Source organism: Myotis myotis, unplaced genomic scaffold, assembly GCF_014108235.1.
Source record: "Myotis myotis isolate mMyoMyo1 unplaced genomic scaffold, mMyoMyo1.p scaffold_m19_p_6, whole genome shotgun sequence".
Lineage (NCBI taxonomy): Eukaryota > Metazoa > Chordata > Mammalia > Chiroptera > Vespertilionidae > Myotis > Myotis myotis.
The window spans coordinates 18,141,978-18,157,684 of record NW_023416368.1 but is presented as its reverse complement, the minus strand read 5'-3'; the positions used below and the strand labels follow the sequence as shown (position 1 = coordinate 18,157,684).

Here is a 15,707-nt window from a genome sequence, read left to right as displayed (position 1 = left end):
TTTCTAATCAGCGCCCAGGTGGTGCCAGGGCTGCTGTCCAGGGACCACGCTTTGAGGAGCACTGGTTAGGCCACCGTTCAAAGGAGAGGACAGAACCCAAAACCCACACAGCTGAGTGGGATAACCAGCGTGCTAGGTCCCAACACAGATCAGCATGGACCTTCGTGTTAGATTATGCACTTGTGTGTGGTTAGGAAAAGGATATAACCCAGATTCTCTGGTAAACAGTTGATTTCATTAAACCAAGAGGTCTGCTTCTGCCTCTCATGACTGAAAGAGAACAAAAAACAAAAAAGCCTCACCATAAATCTCCTAATTGATAGTCCTGAAGGGACAACCAATTTGTTGGGTCATTCGGTGACTCATAAAGAGAATGGAGTGGTGGGGCAGGAAGCTGAACTGGTCATCTAAATAGCCCTTAACTCTGTTTCTATGGAAATACATGAAGGTAATTTTCATAATCTGCCGACATACACGGAAGAAGCATCCCCCCTCTTTTTTTCTTTCCTTTTTGCAATAGAAATGTGAACCACTGGTGTAGATTTAAAAGTCTGCCCTGCTAATATGATCAGCAGACAGAGCCCATTATGGCTTTTGTCTCTGAAACCATTTACACCTCTGAGCACAGCTCAGTCTGCCTTCTTTGGAGAGCAAGCATTTCTGAGAGAGAAGGAATCAGCACCCCAAAGGAAAACTGCTGTTGATCATCATTTCCTCCATCATTATCATCATCATCATCATCATCACCATCATCATCTCATGGCTCTGCTAGTTTCCTAGCTTTCTAGGCCACATCCCCATTTGAATTTGATGATTCCGTGGTAGAACAAGCAGGCCAGGCATTATTAGCAGCATCTTGCAAATGAGAAACCTGAGGGGCAGAGAGAACGAGGGAGATGCTCAGCCTTCCAGTGCCTGCTTCTGAGCTTCTGTCAGCAACCCTGGTCACAGACGGCGTCGGGAGTACTGATCACGTGCTAGGCGCCTTGGCCTCATTGTCTCTCAGTCTTCAGAGACCCCACGAGATAGGCGCTGTCTTCCTCCATTTTGTCGGCAAGGAAACCGAGACTCAGAGGCATCGCATGACCTTTCCCAAGGTTATACCGCTAGTAGGTGACAAAACCAGGATTCGAACCTGGGCATTCTGTCCCCAAGTGAGCCCAGCACTGAACGCTGCTGCGCTGCTGCAGCCCCTTGGCCTCTTACCTCTCACAGTCAGCCAGTACCCAGCAGAGCTCAAACCCTCCCCTGAAGTGAGATCCCCTGAACGGCCATGAATAGTGAGGAAGGGAGGCCTTCTCTAGCTCCTTCCCTGGAGAAGGGTGTTCTGCTTCATTAAGAATCCCCAGGGAGCCTGTCACAAGGTTGCTCCATCTCAACCCTCAGAGATTCTGCTTCAGTAAGTGGGGGAGGGGTAAACACACCCCAGGTGGCAGATGCCCACCTACTCTGACCCCCCACCACACTCCTCATTCCAAGTCTTGAATTTGACTCCTGGCCCAAAGCTGGGAGACACACACACACACACCCCGCACAGCCCACTTGCCCCTCGCTGGGAGATATTTGCCCCAGCAGCTCACTGGCACCCCCGGAGGAGAATGCTGGGTCTTGGAGATGTTAGTTATGTAGCTGGACCAGGTCCCCTGTCTTAGGCGTCAGGACTGGGATAGGAGCCCTGGTCCATCTTTTTTAAAGCTTGCGCCCTCCCTTCTCCAGGATTCTCAAGCTCAAATGTTCAGATAATTCACCCAGGGAACACATTAAAAATTCAAATAAGCTTCAGAACAGGGTCATGCACTTAGCTGCTCCCCCATCCTGCCTCCCTAATGGGCATCTCTCGGCTTCTTCAGACCGCATCGCTCGGAACCGCAAGACCATCGTGTGCCCGATGATTGATGTGATTGACCACGATGACTTCCGGTATGAGACCCAGGCGGGGGATGCCATGCGGGGCGCCTTTGACTGGGAGATGTACTACAAGCGAATCCCAATCCCTCCAGAACTGCAGAAGGCTGACCCCAGTGACCCATTTGAGTAAGTATGAGTCACCAGGCTGGTCCCAGTAGCTGAGCTGACCCGGTGACCCCCTCCCCAACACACACAACTCAGGATCACCAGCTCCCCCAAAAGTCCAGTGCAGAGGGGCCAGGGCAGATGTCCCCAACCAGAAGCACAGTCCATCCCAGCGTGTCAGAGCCTCAGCTCATGGACCACCAAGCTGGTCACCTCATCCTTGCCCGCCTCTGTGCAGTTTGCTGCCATTGCCAATGGGGGCTGAGCAGAGTTGCTCATGCTCCCTCCCTCAAGCCTCCGGTTGTAATTATCATCGTCATCACCACTTATTGAACACTTTCTGAGTGCAAGGCACCGCGTGCTGAGCACATCACAACCTGATCGTCTTTAACCCTCTCAACTTTTATTTAAATTAATATTCATGTTTTCCAATGTGGACATCAGGGTTACAGTAAGTTACCTAGGTCATACAGCAATGAAGTGGCAAAGGCGCAGAGGTGGGCTTCCCTGAGGAAATGGAGGGGCCGGGGCGATGGAGCTGCGTGAGCAGAGCCCCGGTGCCTCTTCAGCAGGTCAGACGTTTGTTCTTTTCCTGACCTATGTCCTCAACATGGGCCAGCACTACTAGCAGAGTCAGAGTCAGAGAGGAGGCGACACCTGCCAAGATGACACATAGTAGAGGCTGAGTCAGAACGGGCTGCTCCAGGAAATGGAGTTTTCAAGGTAACCAGAACCCCCTGTATGGTTTGACCCTTTGCCATGAGCCAATTCATAGGCTCTAAGATTTGAAAGGTGCATAGGGTAGGGCTTGGCCTGTTCACCCTCCTCACTGGGATGAGGAAAGGGCACATTCAGGTCATGCAATTGGTTAGTAGCAGAGGCCCAGCCAGTTTCCTCTGAGGGCTCAGTCTCCTCATCTGGATATTGAAGGGTTGGCCCAACCCCAGAGCAGTAGCTCTCAACCCTGGGTGCCTATTGGCATCATGTGCAAGTCACCCTCATCCCACCCCCAACCAATTACTCCAGAGTCTGGGGGTGAAATCTGGACATCATTTTTGTTTATTTGTTTGTTTGTTTGTTGTTTGTTAATTCTCACCCAAGGATATTTTTTCCATTGATTTTTAGAGAGAGTGGAAGGGAGGGAGGGAGAGAGGGAGAGAAACATTGGTGCGAGAGAGACATCAACTGGTTGCCTCCTGCATAAGCCCCAACTGGAGCCAGGGATCAAACCTGGGTTTGTGCCCTTGACCAAGAATTGAACCTGTGACCCTTTGGTGCTCAGGCCAACACTCTAACCACTGAGCAACAGTCGCCAGGGCTGGACATCATTGTTTTTTGAAGATCCCAGGTGATACTGATGTGTGGCCAAGGTTGAGAGCCCTTCCTGAGGGGCTCTCCCTCCATTGTGTCCTCTGATTCCTTCCAGAAGTCTCTCCTCTATATTGCACTTGGACAAAACCCAGGGGAGAGGCTACAAGAGAAATCCTGGTCATTTTCTGCACACCTCCCCATGGTGCCAGCAGACAGGCGATCTGTAGGCACAGCGTGGTGTAATGATGTTTGAAAAACTCGGGCTTTGGTGGCACACCCCGGTGTGAATTGCGGCTCATCCACTTACTCCCTGCATGCCCTTGTGCAGAGTATGTAGCATTTCTGAATTTCAAATTCCTCCATCTGAAAAGGGGCCTAGTGATAAGGCTTTGTGAGAGCTGGAGATAATGTCGGTCAAGTGCACGGCAGACACTAGACACTCAGAATTGTTGTTATTGCAGAAAATAGGTCGGGCTAAAGGAGAGGCTCCCTCTGGAGTCACAGCCTCAAGCATCCAAACACCGTAAGGCCAATCGCCTACCTGTTGTGAGGCCTCCTCATGAGGCAGCTCCTTAGCCAGGCCCCTGGCTACCGGCCAGGCTGGTTTTTGAGTGCAGAGTCTTGAGTTTGATTTCTCATGAATACACCCCTCTGAGCAGCGTATTTAAGAATCCAGCCAGAAAACCCAAACCCACAATCTTCCGAAGACAGGAGAGAGTTGATACCATCGCCACCTTATCTTCTTATAGTCCTAGGTGCTTTCAGAAATACACTAGCAAGGTGAGCTAGGAAGTGTCGCTGTAGGTCTGCTGTGTAAACAGGACGCAGCCTCATTGAGGTTAAAATCAGCACCGTCCAGCAGAAATGCAAGCCACATATGTACTTTCAAATCTCCTAGTAGCCACATAAAAAAGGCAAAGAGAAGCAGGTAAAATTCGTTTTGGTAATATATTTTATCTAAGCTGGCATAGCTAAGATATTCCCATGTTAGCATGTAACCAACACTGTGAAATCACTAATGAGATTTTTGTGAGCTTTACGCTTGCATCACATCTCAATCCAGACCAGCCACATATCAGTGCCCCATACCGGGCAGCACAGGGCCCAGTGGTTAAATCCCTCATCGCAGACACACCGCAGGCAAAGGAAAGCCCAGGGTGCAGTGAGGGTTTCCCATCCTTTCACTCAATTGCCCCTTCTCGACTGCCCCTCCCTGACAGGAGGTGGTGTGCTGTGGCCATGAGGGGTGTGGTCTGTGGCCATTTAGAGGGTTAAATCCTGCTTAATGGCTGTGAAGCCTTGAGCAAGTTACCGCTGTACCCTGGTTTCTACCTCCATAAAAGAGGATCGTAATGATGAGGCCTACCTCCTGGGGTCTACGTGAGGAGTGAGGTCGTTTCATTGCTAAATTAGTTCATTACAGCACCTGGGATATTCAAGCCCTTGGTCATAGTCAAGAGGACCCCTTTTATTTTTGTGTGTTTTTTCATTGAGATTTTAGAGAGGGGAAGGGAGAGAGGGAGAAAGAGAGAAACATCTGCACTCCCAGAGGCCCCTGTGACCCCACCTGTCTTCGGGGTCCTCTGTCCTGAGGCGCTGCCCCGCCACACTGGCATCCCTGGGCCGTCCGGCTGCTTTACCTCCAGATGCCTCCAGCACCTGCTTCCAGCCGGCACTGGGCGAGCGAACTGAGGAGCGTGGGCGAGTGGAGTTCACCTTAGCCCCGTGTGACAAAGACCAGAGGCTGCGGCTTCTGTCACCTCTCAGCAGAGCAAGTGTGTGCTGAACGGACAGAGGCCTCACCGGAGCAGGTCCGAAACGCAGGTCCTGAGGCTCCTTCCCCATAGATGGTTTTGTAGGTCTGGGGGAGGCCCAGGAAGCTGTATGGTTTTCATCGCTAAGACAATTGACGGCCTGGTGGGAGGACTGGGGGGAGAGAGAGAGAGATGATTCAGCTACAAGGTTCACGGGGAGAACACGCTGTGATTTCATTTCACAGGGATTCCCTGGTGTTAAACGTGTATAGGAACATTGGGTCCACTTGGTTAAAATGTAGCATTTATGAAGGGAAGTGTAGGCAAGGAGGACAAAGGCCTGGGCCCTCACCCAGAAGGGCCTGGGATTCCCTGCGGAACACATGGGCTGTGTTCATGGATCAGCGAGACCACCATTGCAGGGGAACAGCGGTGTCCGCGTGCTCTCAGGTCCACGTCTTCACACCACGCTCTGCTTCCCTGACAGGTCTCCCGTGATGGCCGGTGGACTGTTCGCCGTGGACCGGAAGTGGTTCTGGGAGCTGGGCGGGTACGACCCAGGCCTTGAGATTTGGGGAGGGGAGCAGTATGAGATCTCATTCAAGGTGAGCCAGCTCCTGGGAGCCCCCTTCTCCTGGCACAGCCCCTTGGCCGCTGTGCTGGCATGTCGCCCACCTCCTATCTGTCTGAGCCTGGAAAGAGAAGGCCGCAGGGCTCCTAAGGCGAAGGAGTCACAGTCTCCCTTTCTTTGTGGGACTCTTGGTGGGCCTCAGGTGAATATCAGGTCTCTCTGAGGGGAAGATTAGCCGTGTGGTCAGCCAGGACTTGCTTCTCGCATCCCCAGAACCCCTGGTAAGGTGTCTCCCCAGCTCAGAAGGGATGGCCAGCGGCATTATAGCCAGGCCAGAAATGGGCACGTCTGTGTTCTGAGTTCTCACCAGAATGTAAACTTCACTGGGGTAGGGATCTTGGTGTGTTCCACTTACCGCTGTATCCCAAGTACTGGACACGTGTCTGACACAGAGAAGACACTTCATACATGTGTTGGTTGAATACTCAGAGCAGGCCTGTCACTGGCCAGAGCCACCTCCTTGGGCAAGGAGTCCCCCTTCAGAAACTCACTTTGTGGAGAACAGTGAATGGAGAAAGATTTGCCCAAAGGACTTCCTAAACCCAAAATGATTCCATTCTGTGTGTTTTTTAAAGGCCCGTCTAATGATGCTCATCGGGCAATTACAGCACTACAAATGGCATTTTCTCCACACAGTGTATTTACAGAGGCCTCGGTAATGAAGCCATTTTGGAAGTCTGTCACGGGGAGGCGGGAGGAGGCTGGTTCCTGCTCCCATTTGATCCAATTATGTCCTTCACCTCGAGGGAAAGAAGACGGTGTAATGAGGAGGCTCCCTTCCCCTCTCCTGGCTTTGCGAGCGTGAGTTTCCGGATCCGTAGCAGCCCATCTGCCAGTGCATTGTCCGAGGCCCCGTGGACAGCCCTCCACGGCGCCAAGCGGACAGGAGAGCTCGATCCTCTGCTGGCAACGCCTCCCTGGAATGCCAGCTGCTCCATCCCCGGCCGAGCGGGCATTTGCAAAGGGCCAGACTCCCTCTGATTTATCTCTGCTGCGGCCCCGTTTCTTCTTGGTGACGGAGAAGAGAGACGGGTATGAAAGGCTGAGTGTATTTTCAGAAACTAAGACAAGTTGATATGTGCCAACAGCACTGATGGATTAATAATTTGACTCCAGTTCCAGACTAGACCATCTATCCTGACGGGAAAACCTCAGAAAAGATTCCTAAAGGCTCTGAGATTTCTAGAAGAGTCATTGACCCTTTTCTTGCCCTCTTTCCCATCCTCTCATTTCTCTTAGCCAACAGAGATTTATTTTTCCCCAAAAGGCACAGTCACGCTATCAGCACCTTGTCCTCCTACCCCATTGCATTAGTCTGGACTCTTGGTTACAGGTGACCAAAATCCTAGTTGAACTGATTTAAGTGAAAAGTCAGAATCAATTGGCCCACACACTGGAATTCCAGGTAGACCCTCCAGGCCCGGCTGGATCCAGGGACTAACTCGTCCCAGTCTCTGTCCCTCAGTCCCCTGGCTGAGGTTGGCTTCCTGCGCAGGCAGGCGTTCTCTCTGTGGGGAGTTCCTCTCTCCCATCTTCCTGTCCCCACGTTGTGTCTCATTGGCCTGCTGGTCCCTTACCTCCCTGAGCAATGTTCGTATTGGTCAGCTACAGTCACATGTCCATCCTGGAACCAGGAAGATGGGCTGGCTCCCCAGAGGAAAGTCTGGCCACTGTATCCAGAAGGGGGAATAGATGTGGAGGAAGGGGAACCGTAGATGTCCACCTCCCCCAGCCCGACAGCACTGCTCACTGGCCACAGGCCCATCTTTGGAGGCACACACTGTTCACTCTTTCCTCAGGCTGGCCACTCCACACTCAGCCTTCTGGGCTCAGCTCTATAGATGGCCTCCTCTCCGCCTCACCTAGCTCCCTGGGTTCAAATACCTCGAGGTGACATGACCCAAGGGTTGGCCTGTCTTCCCCACTGGACTCTGAGCTCCCTGGAGGCTAGGAGTGGGTCTTGTCCCATCTCTGTACCCCAGGGCCTCGCCATCATAGTGTTTTAAATAACTGTTACTGGCATTGATTCCTATCTGATTATACTGTTTTCACCCTGCCCTCCCCAGACTTACATCACCATCTCTGGGTAATGGTGGTGTGCTGGGAAAGGTGTCGGTGAGAAGGCAGGGCGCTGGCCTCACGTCCCAGATGGTGCTGAGGTACTTTTCCTTCCTCCCCCACGAGGTAGGATTAAACAAGATGCTCTCGCACAGGCGCGAGGGTAGTTTGGGCTGGACGTGGCGGTGGCAGGGAGCAGAGAGGGGGCCGCACAGTGTCCCCAGGAGGCCGGGTTAGGGCAGCCTCAACTCTGAGACCCAGAGAGAGAAGGAAACACACGACAATGTGGCTGAGCAGGCGTAAGGAAGACGTGGGCTTTGGGGTGATGCAAGTGGGTATTTCTCTTATTAAGAGCAGTTTAGCAAAATCTGTTACATTTCACAGCGAGTACGTTCTTTGACCCAAAATTCCATGCCCAGGAGTTTACCTGAGAGACAGTGCATAGATGAGCAAAGATTTAGGTAGAAGCTATTTATTGAAGCGTTACTTACAATAGGGGAAGATTGAAAATGACCCAAATCCTCGGGGGATAATAAGGTAGCGCATATCCCAACAGTGGAATACTCTACAGAGGGTGACTTACGGTGGTTCTGCTGTTACTTTAAGGTGGTACGCAAGCAGCAAGCATTCGGGAGAAACCGTACTGAGATTTTGAAATGTGATCTTTTCTTGGGCTGGTGGTACGCTGTACAATACTCTCCATGGTGCTGGGCAGCGGCAGCCACAGCTCCCGTCAGCCACGCACATGGTCACCAGGGTGCACAACCGAATCTCCACAGTGGATCCACTGTGTTAGGTGATCTTGCCCACCTATAGGCTAAAGAAGGAAAACATATGTAGGTTTTCAGCTTTCTGGGCCCATCTCCTCTCCATGTATATCCCAACACTTGGGCCATTTGCAAGTTCAGGGCTAGGATTTCCCACGAGAAGGGAGTCCAGGGAGAACAGAGCCCTGAGTGCGTCTCCACAGGGCGGCTCTGGGGGCAGAGATGTGCACAGCCCTGGGAGGGATGGAGCAGGGAGGTGGTCTGAGGGTGCCGTACGCAGATTGGGAGAGCAAGGTGGTGGTGGAAAGGCCCGGGAGGGCCAAGGGAGAGCCATGTTCCACCTGAGAGGGAACCCATCACATCTGAGTAGCTTAGAGGCCTCAGATGAGTGCTGTTTGAATTATTTGACACCAATATCCTTACCAAAAGCCAAACTGATCCCAGACTGGGCGGATTTAAACAACAGAAACACTCAGGTTTCTTTTTCATAAAGCTCACTGCATCCTCAAGAGGATGAAGTGAAAATCGAGTGTGTGAAAGCAGGTAGATGCACCCAGAACCTGGTCAAGGGTGGCATGGAGACTGGTGCCCTAAGTGGTTAGGGGACGAGGCCAGGGTCCCTTAGCTAGACAGGGGCAGAGCCAGAGCTGAGTGAGTGACCGAGGACCTTGATTGCCAGCCAAGGGTGACCCCTGTGTTCCGCAGGCACTGCAAGTGCTGATAGGGTCTCTGCGGAAGACCATGAGGGTCAGGATCCGGCTTCAGAAAGATTAAACCTCTCCCTGGAGGCCTCTGATCTGCCTGGTTCTGAGGACCCAACCCCGATTCCACCCGGGACTCTGCCATGCGTGAGCTCAGGAACCGTGGGGAAGGCACTGCCCCCGGCTGAGCCTCGGTTTCCTCACGTGTCACGGTGTGATGGTCACTCCTCCCTGGGTGGTTATGCGTGTGCTGTCTTTCCAAATACAAGTCAAAACCTAAAGGATCCTGGAGCTTTACTGAATTTGTTTATTAAATATTTAATTTATTTAGATACATATATGCTTAAAGCCTTATATAAAATAATGCATTAATTTAGAAGTAAATTCAAATGGTTTTTACTAGTAAATATAGTAAAATTGTCTTCCCTACACTTTTTACCAACAATATCCAGTAACCATTATAAACAGTCCAAACTAACATGAGTGAGGTCCCAGAACAGCATCTTGACATTCAAAACAAACTGATATATTCACAATCATAGGAACTCCGGAAGACATGGGTCCAACGCCCTCCTTTTCTGAGGGGAGCTGCGGGCATACGTGCAGTGCCAGTCACCGGTGCAGTGCCATGTGTCCAGGTGGCACCACAGGGGTGGCTCCCGGTTCTCTGTGCTTCAGAGTTACCTCCTTTCAGCCTCATCGCAACCTGGGAGGTGGGCACAGTAATTCATCCTGTTTTGGAGATGAGGAAACCAAGGCTTTCAGACCCACAGAACTTGCCCGGATTGTGAGTCTGGGGAGGAGCTTGGATTCAACCTCACTGAGTTCTGTCTAACTCTGGAGCCCAAGCTCCTGACGCTGCCCTCTGTTCCTCCCACGCACACAGATCATGCAGAGTAATCGGTGGCGATTATTACCTTCTGTTTCCCCAAAGGGCAGCTGGATAGGATTTGAACTCCATAGGGGTCCGCGGCCAAGATGCCAACAGCAGAAGATGGGGCTGGCTGCCGCCTTCCCCCCAGTCCCATCCCTGGTTGGCTTCCAGGCAGCCGTTCCTTGACAGAGAGAGATTTCTCCCCAGCCCCTGCCCAGCCCAACCAGCCCTTCCTTCCACCGCCCTCTCTCCAGGCCCCATTGTGTCTTCCTGATGCACATCGCCACTCGTCTCTCCTCCTTCGTTTAGGAGATAAGAGCAAGCAATTGTCTTTTATAGACACTGTAATGAAGCCTGTCATCACACAAAAGAAGTTTGCTAACAAAATAAATCAAAGCAGCAATGGCAATGAATGGGGAGCAAGCTTTTACAGTGAGATTTGTACTCGTCTTGTGGCATGACGCTTCCAGTGAGAAGGCTGTTCCCCGGCACCCAGCTGACGGGCTCCGTGGAAACCTTCTGGTGAAGCAAGGCTCCCAGAGCAGGCAGGGATGGGGTGGGGGCTGGGACAGGGCAGGGAGGGAGGGAGACAAGAAAGCTGACAGCAGAGAGGGGCTGCACAAATGTCATCTCAGTGGCCTGTAAATGCAAATATGATGGGGTCCAGTCAAACATGCTGGCTGTGGCCGGCACTGCAACTCCCCGTTCTCTGCCACCAGCTGGACTCCTGTGCCCGTGTGTTACCAGGGGCGGGGGGAACACACATGGTGCCCCGTGATTGTGTCCCCACCCCCACCCCATCATTCTCCTGGTCAGTTGCAGGTTCTGCCACCAACTCAGAAAAACTACTTATTCTCTCTGAGCCTCAGTTTCTCCATTTAGAAATTGGACCATAGGACAAAAGATGTGATGGCGTTGGGCCAAAGGGCAAACTCCAGCTGAGGACAGGGCGGCTCCCAGGTGGCTGCCTGGCGTGAGGTCATGAGCTGGCATTGGGACCGCAGAGTGGTGTGTGCCGTGGTGTTTGTGCGTCTTGAGTGGCTGCTGCCCCAGCTGTGAGGGAAGTGGGGCAGACCCTTAAAGGTACACAGGTAGGTACCAGCGCCCCAGCCCAGGGCGAGTTGTGACACTGCTCTTTGCCTCCAGCTTTTATCGTGTCCTTGGAAGGAGGAACCCCTCCAGTCTTGGGGCCCCTCCTTATAACCAGTGAGCACCACGGTGTTGATGCTGTGTGAGGTGTGTTCCTGGTGGCAGAGTGAGGCCTGAAGGGTTGGGTGTGCCTCACACGGCCCTTCTCAGGCTGCTCAGGTGCGCACAGGCCTCACAGGGGTAGCAGCATCTTTACTGAACAGGTGTGTCTGACTCTCTAAAGGCAAAGGCAGTTCCCACCCTGAGCAGCCTCAGTGGCTCGTGTCGAGGGCAGGGAAGCCGTGGAGTAAAGCCATCGTCCAAAGCAAGGACTCCTCTGGGCTCCGGACATTCCTCTCAGCAGATCAAGGTCACCCCAGTCCCTCAGGAACCTTCAGGCTGGTGGCCAGCACGGTCAGGGCCAAAGAAACCCGAGGTCACAGCAAAGGACAGGATTTGGAAATTGATCATCTCTGCATTATGGAAGGTTCCTTGCCAGGCAGAGCGGAGACACAGCCTCGTTAGCTAATGCGAGTTTAATAATGGAGTTGAGAGAGCTGGACGCCAGCCTAGCCAACTGCCCAGGGGACTTTCAAAAATAGAACGAAGGAAGGTGTCCCCCACCTGCTCGGGGGCTCCACCTCCTGGAAGGCAGGGGCCGCCAGGCAGCGTCCTGGGCAGTCTCCTCCGGACAAAAGCATCCCTTCGACATCCATCACTTTGTGTAAAAGAAGAGTTATTGTTATGGGATCCTGGCGCCTGATCAATATCTCCTGCTTTGCAAATAAACTTCTTGGCTTGGCCTTGACATTAATCTACCATCAGGAGCCCATTATCTCAAGACCAATGTTCTGTTCTATTGACTTGCTCGTGGTTTTTTTCTCCCCCAAGATCAGAATATAATTGCACTTCTCCAGGCAGCACGTCCGCTAATTGCAGCCCCATACACACGTAGCTCCTTGTGGAAAGCCCAGGACAGGGCACATCTAGGGTGGAAAGAGAGAGTGGCTGGCGGGGCGTCCAAGGGGACCGAGAACCCTCAGGCATGAGGTAGAAGGAAGAATGGCCCTTCTAGAATTAATCAAGACATTAGACAAACCCCCAGTATCCCACTGAGCAGTTCAAGCTGAAAATGGTTCTTTGACAGAATTGATGGTGTAGGTGTACCCCCTCCTACTCCTCATTCCACAAGTGAAGGCATATAGTGACAAGATTAATAATAATGTCCCCAATCCAGCTGTGTCCCCCCATCGCCACAGCCTCCACACCATGACCGAAACCGAGAACCACAAACCAAAGCCTTGACGGCCTCATACCTGCAAGGGCCTCCCAGGCCTTCCCTCCCCAAGCCTGCACCCTTCCGGCCATTCTGTTTGTGAAATAGAAATTGGATTGTGTTGTCTCCCTCACTGACAGCTTTCAGCGCAAACTCCCTATTCTGCCCTTTAGGACCCTTATGCTTGTCCCCTCGCTTGTCTTTGACCTCCCCTCCCATCACTTCTCCCTCTGCTCCAGGCCTCTGGCTTGCTTTGTTCAGAGATTATGCCAAACCTGGTCCTACCCCAGGGCCTTTGCATTTGCTCTTCCCGCCACCTGTTCACTCACCCCTCAGATCTTTATGTTACTTTTACCTTCTCATCATTTAAGTCTTGCCTCAAATATTCCCTGCTAGATGAGGCTTTCCCTGACAGGTAGAGGTGACAGAGCAGCCCACACATCCATTCAGTGAGTCTATCCAGTGACCTCATTTTGGTTTCCTTACAGCACATATCACCACCTGAAACTGTCTCCCTGTGTTAGTTACCTACTGCCACGCGGAGAAAAGTACCCCCAAAACATAGCATCTTACAGTGGTTATTACTGAAAGTTTGTGTGGGGCAGGGATTTGGGAGTGGCTTAGCAGGACAGTGCTGCCTGGGGCTGTCTTGAAGTTGGAGTCAGAGCATCAGCCAGGGCTGCTGTCATCTGAAGGCTTGACTGGGGCTGGAGGATCAGCTTCTAAAACCGCTCATTCATTGACTGGCAAGTTAGCACTATTAGCAGAAGGCCTCAACTCCTCAGCCCTGGGCCTCACCATAGCGCTGCTTGAGTGCCCCAAAGCAAGTGTTCCCAGGGAGTAAGGTGGAAGCCTTATCATTTCTGCAGTGTCCTGTTGGTTACACAGCTCAGTCCTCATGTGACCATTCTGGGAGAGAACTAACATGGGGTATAAATACCAGGAGGTGAGGGGGTCATTGGGAGGACTGTCTTATAGACTGCACCCCTCCCCCCCCCCCCCGAGAGCAGGAGTCCTGGCTGACTTATTCACCACTGTATGTGCCCAGCACAGTGTTTGGCACATAACAGATACTCCATAAATATTAGTCAGACGTATGAATGAATCATGTAACACTGCTGTGTCTGTGTGCCAGTCTGTGCTAAGCACTTTCCATGCACTGTGTCATCTCCAGGCCCATCCCATTTCATCCTTTGCAGATGAGGAAACTGAGCCTCAGAGGAGTTAGTACCTCGATGGAAGTCGCAAAGCTGATACGTGGCTGAGGCAGGATTTGAACCCAGGACTGTTGAGGAGGGTCTGGTTAAGCTGGGCCCCTCAGTGGGAGTGAGTCAGCATTGATTGTACTTAAACATTCTCAAATCGCAGCCAAACCCAGGAGCTCTTTGTGATGCCAAGCATGGAGGGAGAACCATCAGGCCCCTCACTGCAGCGATCCCAGCTGCATGGCTTAGCCAGCCAGACTGCGGGGAGGCGAGGGCAGGGCACCTGCTGCCACGGCTCAGGGTGACCCAGCGAAGAGGCCGACATCCAGGAGCAGCCTCCAGACCTGTGTGCCACCCTGTCCCCTTGCGTCCCTGCCCCAGGCCTCACTAAGCGGTCTCCTCGTCCTCCCCACTGAGCCCCCGTGCCACACCTTGGGATTCCTCACAGCAGCATCCAGCATCCACGTCCTTTAGAGCTCAGATTCCAGAGTCGGCAAAAGCCGAGTGTGAATTCTGGCGCCACCTCTTGCTCACCCTTGACCTTAGACACGCCTCTAGCTTCTCTGAGCCTCGGTGTCCTCATCTGTAAAACGGGGCTCTGTCCCCACCCGTGTTCCAGGTGTCCTGACGAGGCTGCAGTGCAGTTGTGCACACGAAGCTCGTCGCGTCGTGTCCGGCCATGGGGAAGCACTCAGTGCTGTCAGCTGTTTGTGCTGCTGTTACACGCTGCTTTCCTCCGTCCCTAGTTCTATAAACGGGGCTTTCGTGGACAATCCAAGCTGATGCTTTCGATGAATTGGAGACAGGAATATCATCTCTCTCCCTTTCACCCTGCAGGTGTGGATGTGCGGGGGCCGCATGGAGGACATCCCCTGCTCCAGGGTGGGCCACATCTACAGGAAGTATGTGCCCTACAAAGTCCCCGCCGGTGTCAGCCTGGCCCGGGTAAGCTGGCGGCTTCGCTGGAGGGGGTGCGAGGGGGTGGCCTAGCCCCATTAGCAGAGCAGAGATCCTCTAAGGCACCTGGGGCCGCAGGCCAGATAATCCCTAGGTGTGCCCCCACCATTCTCCAGGAGAAATCCGATGTTTACCCACTTAGTACCTACCTGTGTGACTTTGGGAGGCTAACGTGATTCCTCTGAGCCTGTTTCTGCTTTTGTGTAAAGGAAGCTAATTTTTCCCAACTCTTCCTTAGCATTGCCAGGAGAATTAAGGCGATGGCACCATTTCCCAAAGTGTGACGGACAAGATGATTTGAGGCGGTAGATACAGGAACATTTTATTTACATGTGTTTAAATTAATGTGGACGAGAAATTAACATGTATTCGTGTAGCAAACTTGTGATGTCACAGACATCGCGACTTAGAGTAAAGCTAAAGCGGGTGCAAAGTTAAAGAAACCTGTTAGGTAAATGTTACTGCAGGCTGAGTGGTGTGCTTGGAGACACGTACTTAAAACTTCCTGGCACAGGGGCCGTTAATAAAGGTCAGTGTCTTTCTCTTCTCCCCACCCCTCCCCACTTTTATTGCCAAAGATTCTGTCAAACTATTTCATGCCTTCCAGTGGGTTGTATTGATCATTGCTTGAACGTCATTGGCCACTGGCGACCAATGTAAATCCGTTGGCCAGAGGTTTGGGGGTTTTCGGGGGAGGGATATGAGTGATAGTTCGCTAAACTTTAATAATACATTTTAAAATATTAAGTGTCTTGAGAAAATGAATCAAGGTGACCACAAAAGAAAACCGAAGAGAATGGGGTGTCCCCCGAGGGTAAAAAGGGTCACAGGGAGATTTGGGGGAGCTGGAAAGGTCACCGGCACAGCTTTGCTCGTGGACAGCCCACCCCACTCCTCCACCAGACAGCGCCCCTTGTAAGCCTGATTGGCATCAGCCTCGTCTGCCCAGGCCGCTGCCACCCCCTTCCTGATCACCCGATAGTTGAGGATGTGAAGGATTGTAGCCCCTGGGTCCAGGGAGAGCCTCTGTCC

At 52.4% G+C, this 15,707-nt stretch overlaps 1 protein-coding gene across 5 annotated transcripts in view; it reads left to right on the top strand.

Annotated features, from left to right (window-relative positions):
• The window catches only part of GALNT10 (polypeptide N-acetylgalactosaminyltransferase 10), a 191,944-nt gene that overhangs the window by 164,867 nt on the left and 11,370 nt on the right, over positions 1-15,707 (top strand). For 4 of the 5 annotated variants that reach the window (XM_036312544.1, XM_036312541.1, XM_036312545.1 and 1 more), the window contains exons 6-8: positions 1,851-2,034; positions 5,566-5,683; positions 14,556-14,663. In XM_036312544.1, the coding sequence (XP_036168437.1) occupies positions 1,851-2,034; positions 5,566-5,683; positions 14,556-14,663 (410 nt within the window). The remainder of the gene's footprint in view (positions 1-1,850; positions 2,035-5,565; positions 5,684-14,555; positions 14,664-15,707) is intronic. The other variant, XM_036312543.1, reaches the window with a different exon arrangement.